This window comes from Salvia hispanica, chromosome 3 (assembly GCF_029641045.1).
Source record: "Salvia hispanica isolate PSC_SH4W2 chromosome 3, Shi_PSC_v1, whole genome shotgun sequence".
NCBI classification, from domain to species: domain Eukaryota; kingdom Viridiplantae; phylum Streptophyta; class Magnoliopsida; order Lamiales; family Lamiaceae; genus Salvia; species Salvia hispanica.
This window is the reverse complement of record NC_142694.1, coordinates 8,935,344-8,954,309: the sequence shown is the minus strand read 5'-3', so window position 1 is coordinate 8,954,309 and position 18,966 is coordinate 8,935,344. Positions and strand designations below refer to the sequence as shown.

Genomic DNA, 18,966 nt, shown 5'->3' with positions numbered 1-18,966 from the left:
TTAATATAAATAATAAACGTCAACGACTCCTGGCGTGGTTTAATTTTGTGAATTTTTAATTCGAAAAGGGGCGTTCAAACCAACGGCGTGTGGAGCGCACATTCTAAATTTCTAACTAATACAGCGTGTCCGGTTTAGAGTCACCAAAATCAAAGATAAATGAAATTATATTATTAGTTCTCATTTAGAAATTTTGGTCATGCACTAAATGATTAAAAGGTCAAAACAAAGGATTCGGATAAATTTTATTTGAATAAAATATACAAAAAGATGTTTATTTCGGATCGATAAACACGACAAGTGAACATATTTATTGAGTAAGTGAAGAGGATAAATGCAGATTGAAATGGCTAGCTCTTACCATAATAGAAACGTGACTTACTTATTTCGGAAAATAATATAGTTCAATAAATATGTGACGGCAGAGTAATAAATAGATTAAATTTATTATATATTTATATTCAAACATTTCAAAAAGTATTTATAATAAACGACAAATATCTTAAAATTTTCAATAAAATCAAACATCCCACGATATAGCCTCGACAGACAATTAATTGGACCATAGCATTATTTGAGCTTGTCTATAACGAGAAAATGATGTGAATAATTTGTGATAAAATTTATAATTGATTAATTTTTAATCTAAAATTTCAAAAAAAGTTTATCGATGTACATTTATCACTATCTTAATTTTATTGTAAAATTTTAAACTGGATGAACTTTAAATTAGATTTCAGGAAATGATTTTGTACGTTTTAAATCCCTAAATTTGAAAGAATACTACGTACAAGTACAACATGTTTTTTACAAATCATTTATCACAAGCATTCTCTATTTTTTTCTCATTATTCCTCTGAATTAATTGAGGGTATAATTATATTAATGTATTAATTAATAGTATTTACTGAAGTCAAATTGAACATTTAAAGTTTACATGGTTTATTTTCAAAAAAAAACAAAAATTATTGTATTTGGGCCTGGGGTTTTTGGTCCCCAACAATTTAAATTATGTTTATAGTTTATATATTCGGCCATATGGCCCATATTATCATACAGTTGTGCACGGATATAACTTATAACTTGGCTCTCAATTTTAAATGGTATACATCATAAATTTATTGAGTATATTAAAAAATTTCGGAGATATCAATATTATACATAATTATTATTAGTAAAATATTTATAATCTAAAAAGAAATAGCTTAATTTATAAATATATCATATAATATTAGTGGAGTAGTATTTTTCGTTTCAGACTATACATTGTTTATTCTAGAAAAACTATTCCTTAAATTATTTTGTGTCAACATATATATCTCTAGTTTTAATTGCTTATAGGTGTGCAACTATTTTTGGTGACGTTGACACCAAAAATACTTCACATCTATTAACAGTCATTTTGGCTTCTAGCGTCAAATTTATGGCTCAGCAATTATAGACATTTGACAACACTGAACGCTGAAGCTATATTTCTGAAAAGCAATAAATATAATGAAACATATGTGTGAAATAAAAGAATCTCATATGATAATGCATTTCGATATTCGTGCTGAGATTCAGTATCTTTCCGACTAATATTGTCCCACTAATTGATTCGATAAGTACAATGCAGATGATAATAGCATAATACTACTCCCTATTATTCAAACCATCTTGAGGTTTAAAAGTCTATATTTCCATTTGATGGTTTTGAGTCATGACTTGTGACCATATAATATGCTCATATTTATTTTAATTACCAATTAACTAGAAGCTTGATCAAATAATCGATGCACTTTCTGGAGGAATCGGAGATCTTAGAACACATTTTTTTCAGATGCAGAGTTTCTTTCTAGTAGTCTTTGGTACTATTGCTGTAACAGGTGGAATTTATCCTTTTGCTTACCCAGAGAACCAATAGCATGCTTCCTTTCTTGGTTGGGCGCTTCTTTCAGCAAGTTTGACAGAAAGTTGTGGATCTCCTTGTTCTACGTGATATCATGGTTGATTTATTTTTTTCGGAGTAAAATGATTTTTCAAGGTTTTGTACCAAATTGGGACTTCGAGAAGAAAATGTTAATTATGCGCCTTCACTTGTGGATTAGGAGTTGGTGCCCAAGGTTTGGACTCTCAATTGCTTCATCAACAGAAGATTTGAGAATTATCAGAGGTTGGAATGAGATTAAAGGTAGCAGGTATGTTGCTTGGTAAAGCTCGGGGTTTGACTTTTCTTTTTCTTCTCCTCTGGTTGGCTGCGTCTAGGGGGTGTAGATGCTTGGTTGCTCGGTGTTTGTCTGTGATTTGTAGGCTTTGTTAGTTGTAATTCTGCTATATTTGCTAGCTTTTATTTCTCCTTTTTTGTTGGACCTCTACTCACCTGCTATGGTTTTGAGCCTTTCTAAATAATTCAAAAATAAATAAATAAATTTACGCATGGGTATATTAGTTTATGACTTAAAACATTAGTTTTATGAGAGTAAAACTATACTTCCTCTGTCCGCGAATAGGAGTCCCGAACCATAAATGGTAAAAAAATCTCACATTTCACCAACTCATGATTCCACTCACATATCATTTAAAATTAATACTCTACTTGTTCACATACAAGTGAGACTCATAGACTACTAACTTTCTTCCACCCACTTTCTACTTAATATTTTTAGAACTCGTGCCGGAAAGAAATAAGACTCCTATTCGTGGACGGAGACCGGAGTACATATTCAAGACATTCGAAAAAAGAAGCTACTATATATAACTATTTTAACAGAGATTACCTAACGATTAACAAAATGATTAATACTTATTGATATATACACGTAAAAAATTATGTTAGTTCAGTACTATTCTTTTGCATCAACTGCTTCAATGCACTTAAAAATGATCAAAGGTGTTCAATATAAATGTGAAAATTACTACACACTGAATAAAACCAATATCGACAATTTCACAAAGTTAGTGGTCTGAGCATTTAATAGCAGATGAAGAAAAATTGCAGACGGTGTCCACTTCTCATCGAGATTAGAGCACATTTATGCCACCAACAAAAGTTCATTTAGTTTTATTTAACTTGTAGTAGTATAGTAGTACTATAAAACAATAGAAGGTTTATTTTGCAGACAATAAGTTAAATATCAACATTAATCTCAGGTGGTTTGCATGTGGATGAAAGCCAAAACACAATTAAATTATTAATAATTTCAGTTCGACCGATTCCCACAATAAACAAGATTTGAAGTTTTGAACACATTTTTGGTCAAGCAAGTTTTTGAAATTTAGATGAATGGAGTTAATAAGGGCATTTTAGGAATATGATATCTCTCTTTCTTATTTCAATTTCATAACATCTATCAAATATAGAGTTTAATTATGTGGATACATTTACTCGTTTAGACATTTAAACTAGCTAGTTTTGAGTTGCCGATGTTGAGGCGTCGAATCAAAAGTCATTGTGTAATTATTCGTAGATAGTTTATAGTTGAACATTCAGATCATAGACCATTAGATTATGCGTAGTAATAAAATAAATAAAAATATTAATAATTCAAACTAACATTATATCAATATAGAGAGTGACAATTCCTAACTCGGTAAGAAAATTATTGTTTGGCCATTATTATGTCGTGTGTCGAATGAGTAATTATCTGTCGGCGTGAAATTAACTAATTTACCAAGTAATTTTATTATATATCTAATGTATTTTATAATATTTGGAGGCCTTCATTATTCTATAACTATAGCGTAGTATTATTTCACAATATTATGAGTCTGTTTGGGTTGCAAAATTGTATCTTGAGATTAAATATATAGCATGTCTGGTTCATAAGATTCAATTTCATAACTCAATCTTAAATAATAATCACATGATAATTAGTCAATCTTAAATGATAATCATGATAATTAGTCATTGCCAACTTCCTCCAACTAAAATAATCTCATAACTTAATCTTAAATTAAAATAATTTCACTAACTTAATCTTAAATTAAGTGGAGTAACTAAGCATATGACGACATAATTGTCGGTTCTAATTAACAAGTCGGTTAATTGGATTGCAACTTCATTAATTTTTACCATCAGATAAACAAAAATGTCACATGCAGATAAAAATTTTAAGTTATCAATAAATTAAAAATAAGATAAAAGAAAAGTACTGCAAATGCAAAACCATGGTCCATGAGCTTACTTGGATTGAATTCCATATGGAAGTGCTTATTTGTATTTTATACGGAAGATTCAAAAACTGAGTTTTCATTTATGTAAAAATACATTTGTATATCAAGTATAAACAGACCCAATGTACTAGTATTTCAATTTTCGAATACATTGTTCTTTCACAAATTTTTGAGCCCAAACTGAGCCCCTGCCCCACTAAACGACAATATCAAAGTCCTCAGAAACTGGGTGAGGTGAAATTTGTGCCCACTTGCATATAAATCCAAAATTCAGCGCACTCATATTAAATAATTAAATCATAGCGTAACGCAACATATATATATATATATATAAGTATGTTACCAAGGTGAGAAATTTAGGGGGAAAAATCAAGCAAAAATGCGAAATCATGAACATCGAGGCAATTCCGCAACACAGAAAATGATCTCTCTTCACCACACTCACAATCCGAAGGCAAATCAATGCACTTCTTTAGCGGTGCAAAGGGTAGCCGCCCCGCTCCCTCTCGTTTGGTCAATACTGCGTCGTTTCGACCAGCCCCAAGCCTACAAGAAGCTCGTGAAGAATTGCACCATCCTCGGCGGCGGCGGCGTGGGGAGCGTGAGGGAGGTGGCGCTGGTGTCCGGCATGCCGGGGAGGATGAGCCGAGAGCGGCTGGACCGGCTGGATGAGGAGAATCACGTGATGGTCTACACCGTGATCGAAGGGGATCAGCGGCTGGAGAATTATCAGTCCACGACCACCGTGCATGAGGCGGAGGACGGCGGCGGCGGGGCGGTGGTTATCGAGAGCTACGTGGTGGATGTGCCGGAGGGGAATACGGAGGAGGAGACGAGGATTTTTGCCGATACCGTTTTGGGCTGCCATCTTCGCTATTTGGCGCATCTTAGTGAGAAATTAGCTTCAGGAATTATTGCTCTGTAAATATATATAGGAGAACAATTTTAATTAAGGTTTCATTAATTAGATTTTGTCAATTTGTGTTATAATTTTAGTTATTAGTTTAATTATTAGTCACATTTTCAGATGAGACATGTTGTCGGTCACCGATTACCTGGGATTTTGGTAAGAACGCCTAGCTAGGATATTTTTATAAATTATGTTAAATATAGACTATAGTATCTATAGTAATTGAGGCGTTTATTTTTTTCACGGAGATTAAGAAAAATTGTGTTAGATGAGTTAAGTAAAGGGGGAGTAAAAGTAGAAAATGAAAAAATTATAGAGACGAAGAGAGAAAAAAGTAGGAGAGAGTAAAGTAGGTGTGGAAAAATGTGTTAACTTTTACTAAAAAGGAAAATGACTCTATTACTATGGAACGTACCAAAATGATAAAATGAATCTATTACTATAGAACGGAGAGAGTAGCTTTTAAAATTAATAAATTTATACGCATTGTCAAATTCACTTTTACACTTAGTAGTTGCCTTACAATCCAAATATTCATCGTTATCTTGTGCAGAAGAAGAGATAAACAAAAGAAAAGAAAAAGGAAATGAAATGAAATGCGATCAATTTGAAAGGAAATCGCTAGAAGAGATGACTATGAAGTCGCAGCTTATTTGCGCTTTTTTCCTCCGATTAATTAGTTTAGTTATGGCGAGATCCTCATATTCGTCTGCTTACCTAATCATGGAATTGCCACGTGCCACTATGTATTAAACACGTGGTTTTAACAATCAAACTCCAACAAACAATGCATGCATCCACGTGGACAATTTTAAAATTATAAATATTTCAATTGGTAGTACTATTTCTTCATAGGATTTTGGTTATTGTTGTAGAAAATTAAGTTCATCATTCACGGCCCAGCTCATATTGGTTTGGGCTATGGAACGATTGAGGCCCATGAAAAAGCAATTAGTTTACCAACGTTGGGCTGATGAAATGTAATTTTCTCCCCATCTTTCCTGTCGCCCACATTAGAGAAATAAATTTTCCTAATTTCCAAATTGTAATATGGTAATGGTAACAATACTACTCCATATTCATGCAAAAGAAAATTATTACATTCGAGCATAAACTCAAACCGTAATAACTAATAAGCAATAACGCATTTTCAGTTAATACATTATACATGACCGATTTACATATAATCTGCGCTATTTTATCCAAAACCAAAACACTGTGTTATATATTCATAGATAGTGAATTCTTGGCTCTTCTCACCAGTAACCACGCAAGACGAAATTTGCATGTGCATGTCATTTTCAAAATCTGTGTATTTCAATGTAACATCGTTTTATAATAAAGTAACACGATTTGGTTGTATAAAAAAGAATTACCACAATTTGGGGGAAATTAGTTAGAGTCACCGAAATTTAGGGATGGTAAGATAATAGTCCAGCATAACTGAGATTTAGTCAAATTAAGTTGTGTCTTGAATTAAGGAATCGAATTGAACTTTGAAGTAGCAAGTTTGATTTGACTTATCATCACCATGCGTGGTCCTCTAATAATTTAATTTCCCTGTGTATCTTTTGTTTTATTTCTTATGCACCCTTGATATGATACAGACTAAAGAGAGATTTTCCAGATCACTTAAGTACTATTTCCTCCGTCCCAAGGGAGATAATAATCCCTTCCTTGGACTGCACGAGATTTTATACAGTTTTATTTTGTGTGTTAGGTGGAGAGAGTAAAGCTAAAGAGATGAAACAAAATAGTAATAAATGTGCTTCCATTTTTAGTAATGAGTTATCTTGATTGGATAAATCAAAAAGAAAAGTGGATCATCCAGTAGGACAAATGTGAATAATTACAAAAATGTTGAGGGAAAAACATTGGGGATTAGATAATAGATATGATACTCATAATTTACATCATAGAAGTCCAAAACTTAAAAACTAGTCGGAAAAAATATACTACTATGAAATCTAGCATTATTTTCAGTTATTTCGTGACGCATATTGCATGCATATCTCAAATTAATATAAGTACTTAGTGGGTGTTAATTGTATTGTTAGATCAATAATTATTTTAAATACAAATATCCTATATGAAAAAACAAACTCATATTATTTCAACTGTCACAATTTTACTTAATTCAATGCTTAAAGGACAAAATTTAACAAAAATTTTCAATCCCTTTTAAAGTTGAGGTATAGAACAAAATTTAACAAAAAATATAAACTACCATACATTTTTTATGGCAATCTAGGCCTATAAATATTACTCTAATTTAATATTAGAAGAAAAGCAACAACATAAACATCTGTGATTAGCAATTAGGAAATTCCTGGGATTAATGATGAAGACTCAATCAGTCTGACATATTTGTCATCATACGTCGATTGTCTTCTTCTTACAAAACATAATTGAAAAAATCAATGCCCATAGCTTAACATGCATCGAACCGAAAGTGGCCCCTCTCATATTTTCTCAACAAGATAATTAATAAATGTTTGAATTGATATCCAACAACAATTAATGGCAGACGTAAAGTCGTCTAAGAGCACTCCAATGCTCTCCCTAAAAACTCTCTTATTTCTCCCTAACTTCTGTTACATCAGTGACACATCAGTGCCATATCAGCACCAAAATTTATCTCCAGTTTTTAGCCAACTTTTAGTCAACTGTTCCAACTGTTCCAATGGTTTCTCCCTTATTTCTCCCTAACTCAATATTTCATTTTTACATCATCATTTTTAATATTATTTAATTTTCCCTACAAATGTGTTTAATAAATAGATTTATAATGAACAATTCATCGTTGTATTAATCATTGGAAAATATAATACAACGAGAAAAAAAAAACTACAAATAAAAAACCATAAAAAACAAAGATTTAAAAAACTAAGAGGGAGGGGCGTCCGGCGGGAGGCCCAACAGGATCTTCATATTTTGGATGGTCGACCAGAGGGACTGCTTCTCTTCTGGGGTTCCGCCACCGGTGAAGTACAGCGTGTACAACTGCGTCAGATTGGCGACATTGGCAGAGAGCGTGGCTTGTTGTATGAACTGGGGTTCCGACTGGGCATCCGACGATGCGCCCTTCCCCTTCCGCCTCCCCTTCGCCTTCTTCGCTCCCACAGGGCGCTCGTGTGGACCATCCCCAGTCAAGTCGATGGGGTGGATCGGCGCCTTCCCCTTCCTGCTCCTGGAAGGCGGCTCGGCGGGTGTTTCTTCCACCTCGTAGTCGTCCGTGCTGAGTGTCGGATCCGTTGTGTACGTCGCGTCCTGAGATCCTTCGTCGTCTGGGGTGGATCTAGGGGTGTCGAACAGCGATGTGACTATCTGGGGGCGATACACATCGTCGGCTGGAGAGGGCATGCTGAGGGCAGACTGGAAGTACGGAGAAAGTCTGCGCACCGGAGGAGTCTGCAATGGGGACGGACCCGCATATGGATATTGGCCGGGAGGAGAACCCATCGACAACAACGAGTTCATCCACTGCTGATTTGCTTCATCAGTGGGAAATTGCGTACTCGACTCTTTGCCCTTACCTTTTCGAGAATTTTTCCTACTTGAACTCATAATTTTGAAGATTGAAGATTGAGATAATGAGATTGAAAAATTGAGAGAGAATGAAGATTGTGTGTGATGAATGGAGGAGGAGGAACTATATATAGTAGAGGAGAGTTAGCCGTTGGCGAAAAAAAAAAATTATCGCCGATTTATCGCCGAATCGCGCCCACGGTGGGCGGCGATGATTCGGCGATAAATCGGCGATAATAAGGGAGTTGGCGATGAATCGGTAGATTTATCGCCGATTTTCCTCCAACACCCGGCGATTTTTCGGCGATTTTCGGCGATTTTTCGCCGACAATAACGCCTAACCATTGGGAGTGCCCTAAATTATTTTACGGATGCCCAAATCTAGAAATATAAAACTTAATCTAATTACGAATCTGTCTCACTAATCCCACTTTTTAAAAATTAATAGGAGATTGTTATCAATTACTAATCGATGCCACACTTTGTAAAACTAATTAATTCATAGGAGTAGATTGTAATCGATTACGAATTTACAACCCACTTTCAACTCTTCTAAATTTCTTAGACGAATGCCAAGGCAAGTATTCTAACTTGGGTCATTTACTTTATTTTTGTTTCTTAATTTTATGTTAGGCACTTTTATTGTTAAATGTGCAAATAATCAAACGGATTTATTAGTTGTATATTCATAAATTATTAGTAAATTCTGTTTTTCCACACTCTATTAAAGTGTGTGTATACGTGTATTTCCAACTTTTGAGTCTTGACCAAATCAAAACTGATTTATCATAGGAAATTAGACATGACAAATTTGTCAAAGTTGCTGTCCATAAAACACAGTTCCATTGGTGAATAACACAAATTTGGAAATAAGTAGAATATGAAAGGGGGAAAAAATATAGGTAACATTAGTTTGTGAATTTATAAGCAAATAAATATATTTGAAAATTGAAAGGATGTATCATGCGTCTTAATTAAAGTAAATGATGAATTGATGACAATATTGTTAAAATTAATGTGCAATGGTATATTCATTCGTATTGAAGAAATTGGGCGTAATTGACTTCATAAACGAACGCCAAATCAGGAACGATACCTATAAACTATTTTATTTTGATTAGATTAGGTAAAATTCTACCTATAGCAGCCGCATATTTGGAAGCATTTTTTAGGCAAAAGTGAGTAAGGAGGATTCAATAAGCGTAATTAAAGCTATTCTTCTCCCTAACTTCACGGCAAATATTAAAATAAGCGCGACAAAAATAAATAAAATTAACATTCCTCCTCAATTAGCCGATAACTTTTTTTTTTGTGCGTGTATGTGGGGTGTGAATAGCAATGAGTTTGAGTAGGGCCCACCGGCCCAGCCCAGAAAAAAGTAAACATTGCTAAATTAAACAAAAATGGGCGCGCGAAATAATGACGGTTAGGTTTTTATAACTGTCGCTGTAATCCAACGGTATGTCCGTGTCCGTGACATTAGTCTTCCGACAAACCAAAGACCTAGCTAGTGATAAAATAATGCTATTGGCCCTCCTCCTTGTTTTTATTAATCCTAAAAAAAAATGAAGAAATAAAAAATTTAGGCCCACCACGTTGTACCATCCTTCCACATGCATTCCAATTTGAGTCTGTGAGTAATCAGCGCTACTCCTGCCTAGTGCCTACTAAATACTCATTAATCTTGAAAACCACAACCATACACTCTCACTCTCTCTCCCCCTATTTTACCTTTTTTTCTTTTGCCACCATTCGCGGGAAGAAACTCCAAATCTAAGAATTGGAAATCTGTGGGCTTCTTCTGTCTTCCCCAGGTACCAAAGGAAATGCCAGATTTTTTTGTTTTTTGCTTTGTTTTTTTCATGGTTTCTTATAGCTAAGTTTTCTTGTTTCTTCTTCTTGTAATGTGCCTCCCATCTTGAGTTCTTGTGTGGGTTTTAGTAAAAATCCATTCTTGACTGATGATTTTGTAGGTTTCTTTCATTTTCTTTTCTTTTGTGTGTGTGTGTGTGTGGAGGGGGTGAAGAAGTTCTTGAAGTAGCACTTCTCTATTTGCTTTTGGTTTCCTTTTGAGAATGTGCATTTTTGTCGACAATTGGATTTTGCTTAATTTTACCCAGATTTTTGTGTTGTTAATAAAAATGGTTAAAATTTGTTGAAAGGATTGGATAATTGAATCAGATAGATTTTCTTCCTTTTTGGCTAAGATTGTGATTTTCTTTTCTTTGATTATTATATTACACAGCCTTTTATATAGACTTCAATTTCTAGCTATACATTGAAAACATATTCTAATTCTAGTAAATATCCTTTGATTTGATTCTCATTAATCCTTCCTTGATTCTTGCCATCATTCTTGTTTTTGATTGAGATTTCTTTCCAACAATAGTACTTTATGAATGCAACTAATCACTCAAAATACAGAACAAGATTTAAGCATTCAGATTTTGTCCCTTTTTGGCCGATTGTCTTAATCTTTGGCTGCCAATTAACTTATACTCCGTATTTGAAAAAGGGAAAGAAAAGATGACTGATAACAGAACATTGATGAGAAGCATTCATGGCCAATTTAAATTAGAAATTTAACTTGGTTGATAAGTAAAGGTGGGTGCTTTTTCAGTGGTCAGTTCTCTTTGCCGTAAAAATTCAAAGGTTTGGTGCACTCGTCAATGATTCATCATGAACACTGTTGCTGATTAGATTTCAAAAGAAATTGGAAAACTTTTTCAGTTGTTGAAATTTCTTCCTTTGAACTGAAGACTCTGAAGTAATTCCTTATAATGATGACTCTTTATTATTTTGTTGTTTTTTTTCTTCACTCCCTCACTTTCTATATAGAACTGCCGCAGCCTTAAAAAATGTTTATTCTTTCTTGTGTATATACATGATTATACCGATGATCTGTTGTTCAAAATTTTTTCCTCTGAATTTCCATTCTTGTGTATAAAAAGTGCTGCACTTTACTAATTTAGTCCTTTTTTTTGTTAGATTGATAAACACATAATGGAAAAAAGGCAACTAGATTTCAATGCACCACTTATGTCTGCAAGGAGATATTCTTCACCTTCGAAATCTTCTGATCTAGCTAAACGGAAGGCGGTTGAGCGGCCACTGCCCTCCCGGCAGCAATCTCTTCAACCTACGAAATCCAAGTGGGAAAGTGAGGAGGTGACGATGACCAAACCAGCATCCGTTCCATTTCACTGGGAGCAAATCCCGGGAAGGCCTAAAGGTGAAGTTGAGAGCCATTCACATACCCCGGAGGAATCAAACACGCCACGTCTTCCTCCAGCAAGGGTGTCAGACGCAATAAGGCGCAGTTCGGGCGAAATCCCAAAGATTCCTCCTGGTCGGTTATCTGGTCCCTTGAGATACTTTTCTGGTGACAGAACGAACGATCATAACTCTTACAGGTCGAACGTTGAAGCATTTTCCTTCACTGATCATGCTAGTCTGTTGGAGAGGTTGAATGATAGTTTGAACTGTAAAGATGATTCGGATTCAGAGAGTGGAGATGACACATATTCGGATGCACTCGACACACTCTCTCAGACAGAGTCATGGTCCTTCAACTATAGTGTGAGTGGGATAAGTGGCTACCAGAGTTCAGGTGTGAAGCCGTCCGGAACCTTCTCTGTCGACACTCAAACTCGAGATTTCATGATGAATAGGTTCCTGCCTGCAGCCAAGGCTGCTGTTCTCGAAACACCTGAATACGCTGTGAAGAAAGCGGCTCCAGTTGAGGAGAAGCCACACAGGCCAGTTTCTAGGGAGATGAAGCCTTCGCTCAGGCAATACAGTTCGGATGCATTGCCATATTACGCTCAGTATATCAATAATGTGGAAAGCGAAGATGAGGATCAGGAGTCGGTTGCTCCTCCGAGTAAAAAATCTGGGAAAGCTTGGGGGATCCTCCCTCGTTTCTGTGTCAAGAATTCGTTGTGCCTTCTGAATCCCCTGCCTGCATTGAAGTCGAAACCCAAAAGCCGGGCTCCTTCCCCTACAACGCGTGAAGTGAAAAGATTCACTAGAAATGCACATAGTGGACCACTTGACAAGGTGATCATCTCTCAAAACTAGCCTATTTCATTTTCAACTATACAGATGAAATTATTTGCAATTTTGCTGATGATCTCTTGAATCCCTGCAGAATGCTTGCCAGGTGGTACAAAAGAAGAAATTCCATTCAGGATTACTATCTCGGGATCTGCCAGGAATCGACAAGTTTAGCAATCAGTTTGTCAACTCAGGTGACTCACACAGATCAGCAGGAGTGTCTCCAATGGGGCGCCAACGAAGTGGCAACATTTCTCCATATCGTAATGAATCTCCAAAGTCTCCATTTCGCGAAGGAGCAGGGTTTCTTGGCGTCCCTAAAGAAACCGAGGCTTTCAATGCTAAGATTGCTTCATCGCGCAAGATGTTCAAGGCCCTTCAAGATGTTTCGAGGAATCAGATAAGCGCAGCCCCTGCAGCTGATCCTGTGGAGAAAACCGTGTATGTAGATTACGTGAAGAAGAAAGAACTTCCCACTACAAAAGCTCAAGTTCTTGATGCCCCCAAGGCCAACACATTGAAGGAAGCCAAAACACTAAGTCCTAAATCCATACCTTCTGCCTATTCACATAACTATGCTGCTGATGCAATGGAAGATTTTAAACCGATGCAAAGCCATGATCAAGAATCGAGAAACGAAGCTCCCTGTGAAGCTAAATTCGTAGTGAAGGAAGAAGAGAAGCTAGAACCGGAAAATGGAACGAAAGAGATGGATCCTCCTATGAAATCTTTACCTCCACCACTACCAAAATCTCCATCTGAATCTTGGCTTTGGCGTACTCTGCCTTCTATGAATCCGTTTGCTAACTCACGTCGAGGCAGCCCTCTTCACCCCAAGAAGCTGCAGGGGCAGAAGACCTCAGCCACTAGCACCAAATGGGAGACAATTGTAAAGACTTCTAACTCGCGACACGATCATATCCGCTACTCAGAGGTGTGGACACTTGACACTCTTGACACCTATACTTGACCTCATTGTTTTGTGTCATCTTTTCTCATCAGCGTTTGCGTTCTTGCAGGAGCTTGTGCATCGTGCTTCGTACCCGCGGCCTATGAAGTCGTAGGACACCATACGGCCAATGCTGCTGTGGTGCTATTCTTTGGAAAGTGTCAGATTTGCAAGACCTTCCAGCTATACTAATTTTACGCCTTTCCCAATTTTTTGAGGAAATACAATACGAGTTGATGAGCTTTGAAGGGAAGTGATTGTAGTTTTTTTCACATCCTCTCCTTTTGATATGGTGAAGAGGTAAAGATGAAGCATGTGATTTCTGATTATCATATGCTCAACGTGTATATATAATACACGGTGTATTTGTTTGTTGAGCTCTTTCTTCGTGAAGTTTCAGAAAGTTCATTTTCCTGTTATGTCTGAACAAGGAGGTTCAGTTCAGCTTGTCCTTTTATAGTGTATGTAGTTACCAAATGAATCGATCTTCACTTGTAAAATTATACTCTCTCTTTTCCAACAAGCATCGATAACTTCACTGTTTTGAATTTTGATTAGGAATTTGAATCTTAAATCTAAAAAATACTATTATAATTGAATTTCAATTGCAAATTCTTTGGCTAAAACAAATATTTGGATTCCAAATGGTTGTAAAATAGGATATCTTCCAAACACAAACAAGGCATGCACTCACTCACAAAACTCAAGATTATAAAATTACATACTAGCTAATTTATATAAATAAATAAAATTTTCAATTAAAAAATTTTGATTAAATTTTTATATACTATCAATTAATAAAGTTGACGGAACATGTTATTGGCACTTAGGCCCAATGGCAATTGAGTAATGTTTTCAATTTGGGCCTGATGTCAATTGGTTTATTCCTATAATTTGACATATGAAGTTTCTGAGGCCCACAATATTTGGCCCTACGGTCAATGCCATGTCATAATAGCTCATAAATACATGGCGACGAGATCACGACTAACTAATTAAGGCATGAAAATAGGCTGTTAAACATAATTTCTCATTTATTAACGATGATGGGGTCCCCTACTTGTTCTCTTTAATCTTCATTAATTCTTCTAATTTCAGCGCTAGCCCGAATTAAATAATCACATTTGCCGCCTGTTTCAAGTCAATGTGTGGGGGTCCATCCTCTCATAAATTAATACTAATGTGTTCACACACTTAAAAGAAATACTCATATTAACATTAATTTGAAAAAATGATCATGTAAAGAAATAACAAAAAATAATATAATTCAATCATTATAACCTACTGAATAAAGAAAGTTCAGATTTTAAAATTTCCTTATCGAGAACTGCAGAAGAATCGATGTCGTGTAAAAAAAATGAAGAAACAGAAGAAGAATTAATAATCCAGTACAACATTCAATAATTAATTAAAATGAGGAGGACTTTTGGGAGGGATTTTAGGTACTGTTGTTTAATTGTCCGGTCCAAATCACAATCAAGCTCAATCAATATAATTTATTAAAGGGGGTCAAGGTAATAATTATTAAATATGATTGCAAATTGACTGATAACCATCCGGCATTTATAGTATTCTTGTTATTAATGAAATCTATCTCTTTGTATTTTTATGCATGTATTTTGTAAGACATGCAATGTAACATATACACCAACTTAGTCATCATTCCTTTTAAACAATTCCACCCTTATGTAAAAAAACAATTGCAGGGGCCAGGGAGTACAGATAAAATTAATTTTCATTCTTTTTTTTACAATTAACAACTTATCATATCGTTAATAATTTATAGTACTACTACCTAAGTACCTACCGAATGTTTAATTTAATCTCATTTGTACCGAAAAAAAAATGAGACGTGGTGACATTATTGCATTAGTAACGCTTTTAATTAAATTTACTTGTGTTAAAATTGCGAAACAAAGAAAAAGAAAATTACAGCTCTGTGTTTTATCATCATGCAACTCAATGCAAAAATTCAGCAAATTAACAGAAACAAACTAAATTGCACAAAAAAGACTAAGTACTTATAAGATCTGACTACCATGCTCTCGAGCATACACGGTCAGATCTCAAGTACTCAGCCACTTTCTACATTAACTTTGGTGTACACATATTATTTCATCACCTATATATGATGATACAATTTACTAAATAAAAATAATTGTTTAGCTAGGTTGCAGTCGATGAATGAGGGGTTAAAGCAAGCGAAAGTTTCGTGTTAATATCCGAGTAGTCGTTGCCATCTTTGCTGCTGCTTAAACTGAGGCTCAATCCCAGTTTTAAATCGGCTGGAAACCACTTCTTCTCCTCATTCATCTGTAGATTAATAATTATGGTCATGGTTTATGCTAAACGTAACTAGGTTTATTTAATTTGTTAATTACCTGAATAATATTCTCGAGATTGAGCTTGGAGTTATGAGACGCTAAGAAGCTCGATTTCTGATGATAATTGATCGTAATGCTGTCGATGGAATTACTATTCCAACGAGATTGTGGTCTTAAATTCCAAATGTTGTTTGATTTGGAGATTTCTTTCTCTTTGGATTGATCTTGGAGCCATCTTCTTCCTTCTAGGATCCGGCTAGAGATAGACCGTTTCTCTAGGGTTCCAACCTCTGAAATTAGTCCTGGTCCAACCCTAACTTTTGGTTCGTATCGATGAGAAGACCATGGATGACACCTGCCTTGAAATGAAAATAAATGTGATATAGTATAATTAAGTGAAATGTTGATTATGTGATGATTTAATTTGGTCATGACAAGAACCTGTAAGAAGAGGATAAGGGTTTGATCGGATGATAATTGTGATCAAGTTGATTATTCGAATTCCTCGAAAAGACAATGCCACCATTCTCCATTCTCAACTCATGAAATGGCTTGCATTTCTCAGTATAAGGTAATGATGAGCTTGAGAAGTAGCCTCTCCCTTGGATATATATCCTATTTGCTTGACCTATTACTGTTGCATATGCAAATATTCATAAAAAAATTTCTCAAAAATCAAACTTAATTATTAAAAATGAAATTAAATGTACCTCGTCCGGATTCATCGAGCTTCTTACTTCTATACATCTGAAACAATGATAATATAATTATGAGAAAAAAAGGAAGTTTAAGAAAAAGAGATATATTTGAAATGCACCTGGAGATGACTCTTGACATGAGAGATGCCTAGTCCTCTCACATTCATCAATTGAAGCACTGCTTTAGGAGTAGCTCCTGCAAAATATAATAATCCAAGATTGATTACATTCACATATATATTTCATATAGTATTTATGTACATATATATATTGATGTAGATGAACAACTTACTTTCTTGGCCACCTAGTCTTCCAATGGCATGGACAAAGGAGAGATGAAGCTCAGGAGTCCATCTAAGCCTTGGCATCTTCGATCGGATGTATTGTCGTACTGCATTCTTCTTATCCTTGCCATCTCCGTTGTCATTGTCGTTGTCATCCTCGGATCTCCCTTGCTCCCCTTCTTGAATGCTTATGCCTGACATTTCAACCATGGGATCCTCCACTACATTGTTGCTGCCAGCATCCTCGTTCAAGTCGATCGAGGAGAGGTTCTCTGATGAATCTGATGATGCTGCCATCTTCTTGTCTTCTTCTCCACTCAAACTCATCTTCTCATCACTGTCAATCAAGGAGATGTTGTCTTTGGATTAATTGTCTTAAATCAGATCAAATTAGGTTAAATGTGTCATAAAAGATTAATTAAAAAAATACACTTGAATTATTGAAACAATAAACAATCTTGACTAAAATTGATTATGCATGTAGTATGAAATTTGTGTACAGCTTAATATAACTACTTGCATGTTATAGTTTTTTACAGATGGCTGAGGGGGGGGATATTTTTAAATAATTCCTTATATTAATTGTTTCATTCAGCTTCATTGATGGAAGTAGATTTGATTTAAAAAACTCCAAATGGGCAGGTGAGACAGTTGAATATATATGCAGAATTGAAAGAGTTTGATTATACAGATATACTTAAATCCACCCTCACCCCACCCAATAAAAAAATTAAAGGACGAATAAGGGAAGCAATTTGAGGGGGCAAAAATAAAGAAGTGTGGTAATTTTCTATTGTTTCCCAATGAAATTTTATTTTTCCAGATTAGAGTAATTGTAACTTACAAGAAGCAGTGGCACTCAGAATTAGAGACTGAGAAAGGGAATTTCTAAATTCCTAATTATTTGCTATTTTCAAATTGTAGGAGGAGCATAATTTTTACACCTTCATTATTTGCAAACAAACATCTCAAGATATGGGGAAAAGGAAAACCCTAAAATTGGGATAGAGAGAGGCAAGATGACATGCAGCCTACATGAAATTAAACATGAATACATATAACTTTATAAATATCCTACCTAGAAAGGATGATATCTTCAGAGATTAAACTCACTCTCAACTTTATGAATCATTTTTTTTTTAATCTGTTTAGTTTGTAAAGCTCGAAAAAGGTTCATGGTCTTTGATTCCAGCAATAGAGAAGCATCAAACCAATAACCATTCAAGATACAGTTAGTTCAATAAATGATTAAAATTCATAGGGGAAAAGATAATATATTGGTCATCAAATAAAAATTAAGACCAGGTTTCTCATAAAGTAAATATTTCAATCAAGATATATACAAACCCTTGAGATATTCGATCTTCTTGAGTTTGCAGATAATCGTCGTTCCTAATCGGATCGACCTGGCCGTCAGTTCGTTGCTCTCTGACAAGAGAATTAAATAAGGAAAATCAAACCACCAAGATCATCATATTGGAAATTTTTTTATCAAGATGAAGGATGTATGAAGAAAAGGTAGAGAGAGAGAGAGAGAGAGGGTTGAGATTGTGCAGTTTGATTCAACAATGGAATAGTGACTATTAGTCAGAGTAATGAGATTTTTTTTACCTAGACATTCATGCATAATTGCTGGGGGGTGGGTGTAGTTTCTTAATGGGGAAAACAATGAAAATTCAACAATGGTCGGACACTCCACTTGTTGCCTACTGTGTAATAATGTAATAATTCTTGAATTATGGATACAGATGAAGAAGGGGTCCATTGGCTGTTGAGTATCATGTGACTTTCCCTAAAACATAAAACCCTTTTTTTTCTATGACAGTTGTCAGTATTTTTTTCTCTCCTATTCATGTGATTATCTTAATTACTCCATCTCAGCTAGTGACTCTGCTGACTTTGATTTATCTATTGATCAACAAAGAAGAAATTAAATCATCTTTCTTTCTGGGCATTATATGCTTCCCAAGAAATATGTCGCTTTGAAAATGGATTCCCTATCAACCTTATCTTACCTAAAAACAAAGACTTTCTTTCTGTACAATGTGAAATCGCAATTCTTTGT

At 35.1% G+C, this 18,966-nt stretch overlaps 2 protein-coding genes and 1 pseudogene across 4 annotated transcripts; 2 read left to right on the top strand and 1 right to left on the bottom strand.

Annotated features, from left to right (window-relative positions):
• The first annotated feature begins 4,473 nt into the window (after nucleotides 1-4,473).
• Nucleotides 4,474-5,130, top strand: LOC125215630 (abscisic acid receptor PYL12 pseudogene; annotated as a pseudogene).
• A 5,115-nt stretch (nucleotides 5,131-10,245) lies between these two features.
• LOC125210830 (uncharacterized) lies at nucleotides 10,246-14,095 on the top strand. 2 transcript variants are annotated; one of them, XM_048110432.2, is made up of 4 exons: nucleotides 10,246-10,404; nucleotides 11,579-12,649; nucleotides 12,741-13,580; nucleotides 13,666-14,095. In XM_048110432.2, the coding sequence occupies exons 2-4, from the start codon at nucleotides 11,594-11,596 to the stop codon at nucleotides 13,708-13,710; spliced, it is 1,941 nt and encodes a 646-aa protein (XP_047966389.2). In that variant the 5' UTR covers nucleotides 10,246-10,404; nucleotides 11,579-11,593; the 3' UTR covers nucleotides 13,711-14,095. The 2 variants fall into 2 exon arrangements, with proteins under 2 accessions (XP_047966389.2, XP_088925569.1); XM_089069443.1 differs by lacking the exon at nucleotides 10,246-10,404 and adding an exon at nucleotides 10,443-10,559.
• A 1,442-nt stretch (nucleotides 14,096-15,537) lies between these two features.
• Nucleotides 15,538-18,630, bottom strand: LOC125212943 (uncharacterized). Of its 2 annotated transcripts, none has more exons than XM_048113254.2 (8): nucleotides 18,513-18,630; nucleotides 18,249-18,329; nucleotides 16,910-17,238; nucleotides 16,737-16,813; nucleotides 16,630-16,666; nucleotides 16,361-16,553; nucleotides 15,977-16,274; nucleotides 15,538-15,908 (listed from the first exon to the last, which is right to left on the bottom strand). In XM_048113254.2, exons 1-8 carry the CDS (start codon nucleotides 18,518-18,520, stop codon nucleotides 15,762-15,764), a joined length of 1,170 nt encoding a protein of 389 aa, XP_047969211.2. In that variant the 5' UTR covers nucleotides 18,521-18,630; the 3' UTR covers nucleotides 15,538-15,761. The 2 variants fall into 2 exon arrangements, with proteins under 2 accessions (XP_047969211.2, XP_088923803.1); XM_089067677.1 differs by lacking the exon at nucleotides 18,513-18,630 and adding an exon at nucleotides 17,980-18,081 and having other exon boundaries at nucleotides 18,249-18,490.
• Between the last annotated feature and the right edge of the window lie 336 nt (nucleotides 18,631-18,966).

Excerpts from the sequence above, each read along its gene's own strand:
- LOC125212943 (XM_048113254.2), bottom strand. Across the intron at positions 16,554-16,629 it reads GCTCGATGAATCCGGACGAG|TAATAGGTCAAGCAAATAGG; the intron begins GTACATTTAATT and ends CATATGCAACAG. Across the intron at positions 16,275-16,360 it reads CCCTTATCCTCTTCTTACAG|GTGTCATCCATGGTCTTCTC; the intron begins GTTCTTGTCATG and ends ATTTCAAGGCAG.
- LOC125210830 (XM_048110432.2), top strand. The coding sequence starts at position 11,594 with ATGGAAAAAAGGCAACTAGATTTCAATGCACCACTTATGTCTGCAAGG. Across the intron at positions 12,650-12,740 it reads ATAGTGGACCACTTGACAAG|AATGCTTGCCAGGTGGTACA; the intron begins GTGATCATCTCT and ends GAATCCCTGCAG. Across the intron at positions 13,581-13,665 it reads ATCATATCCGCTACTCAGAG|GAGCTTGTGCATCGTGCTTC; the intron begins GTGTGGACACTT and ends GCGTTCTTGCAG.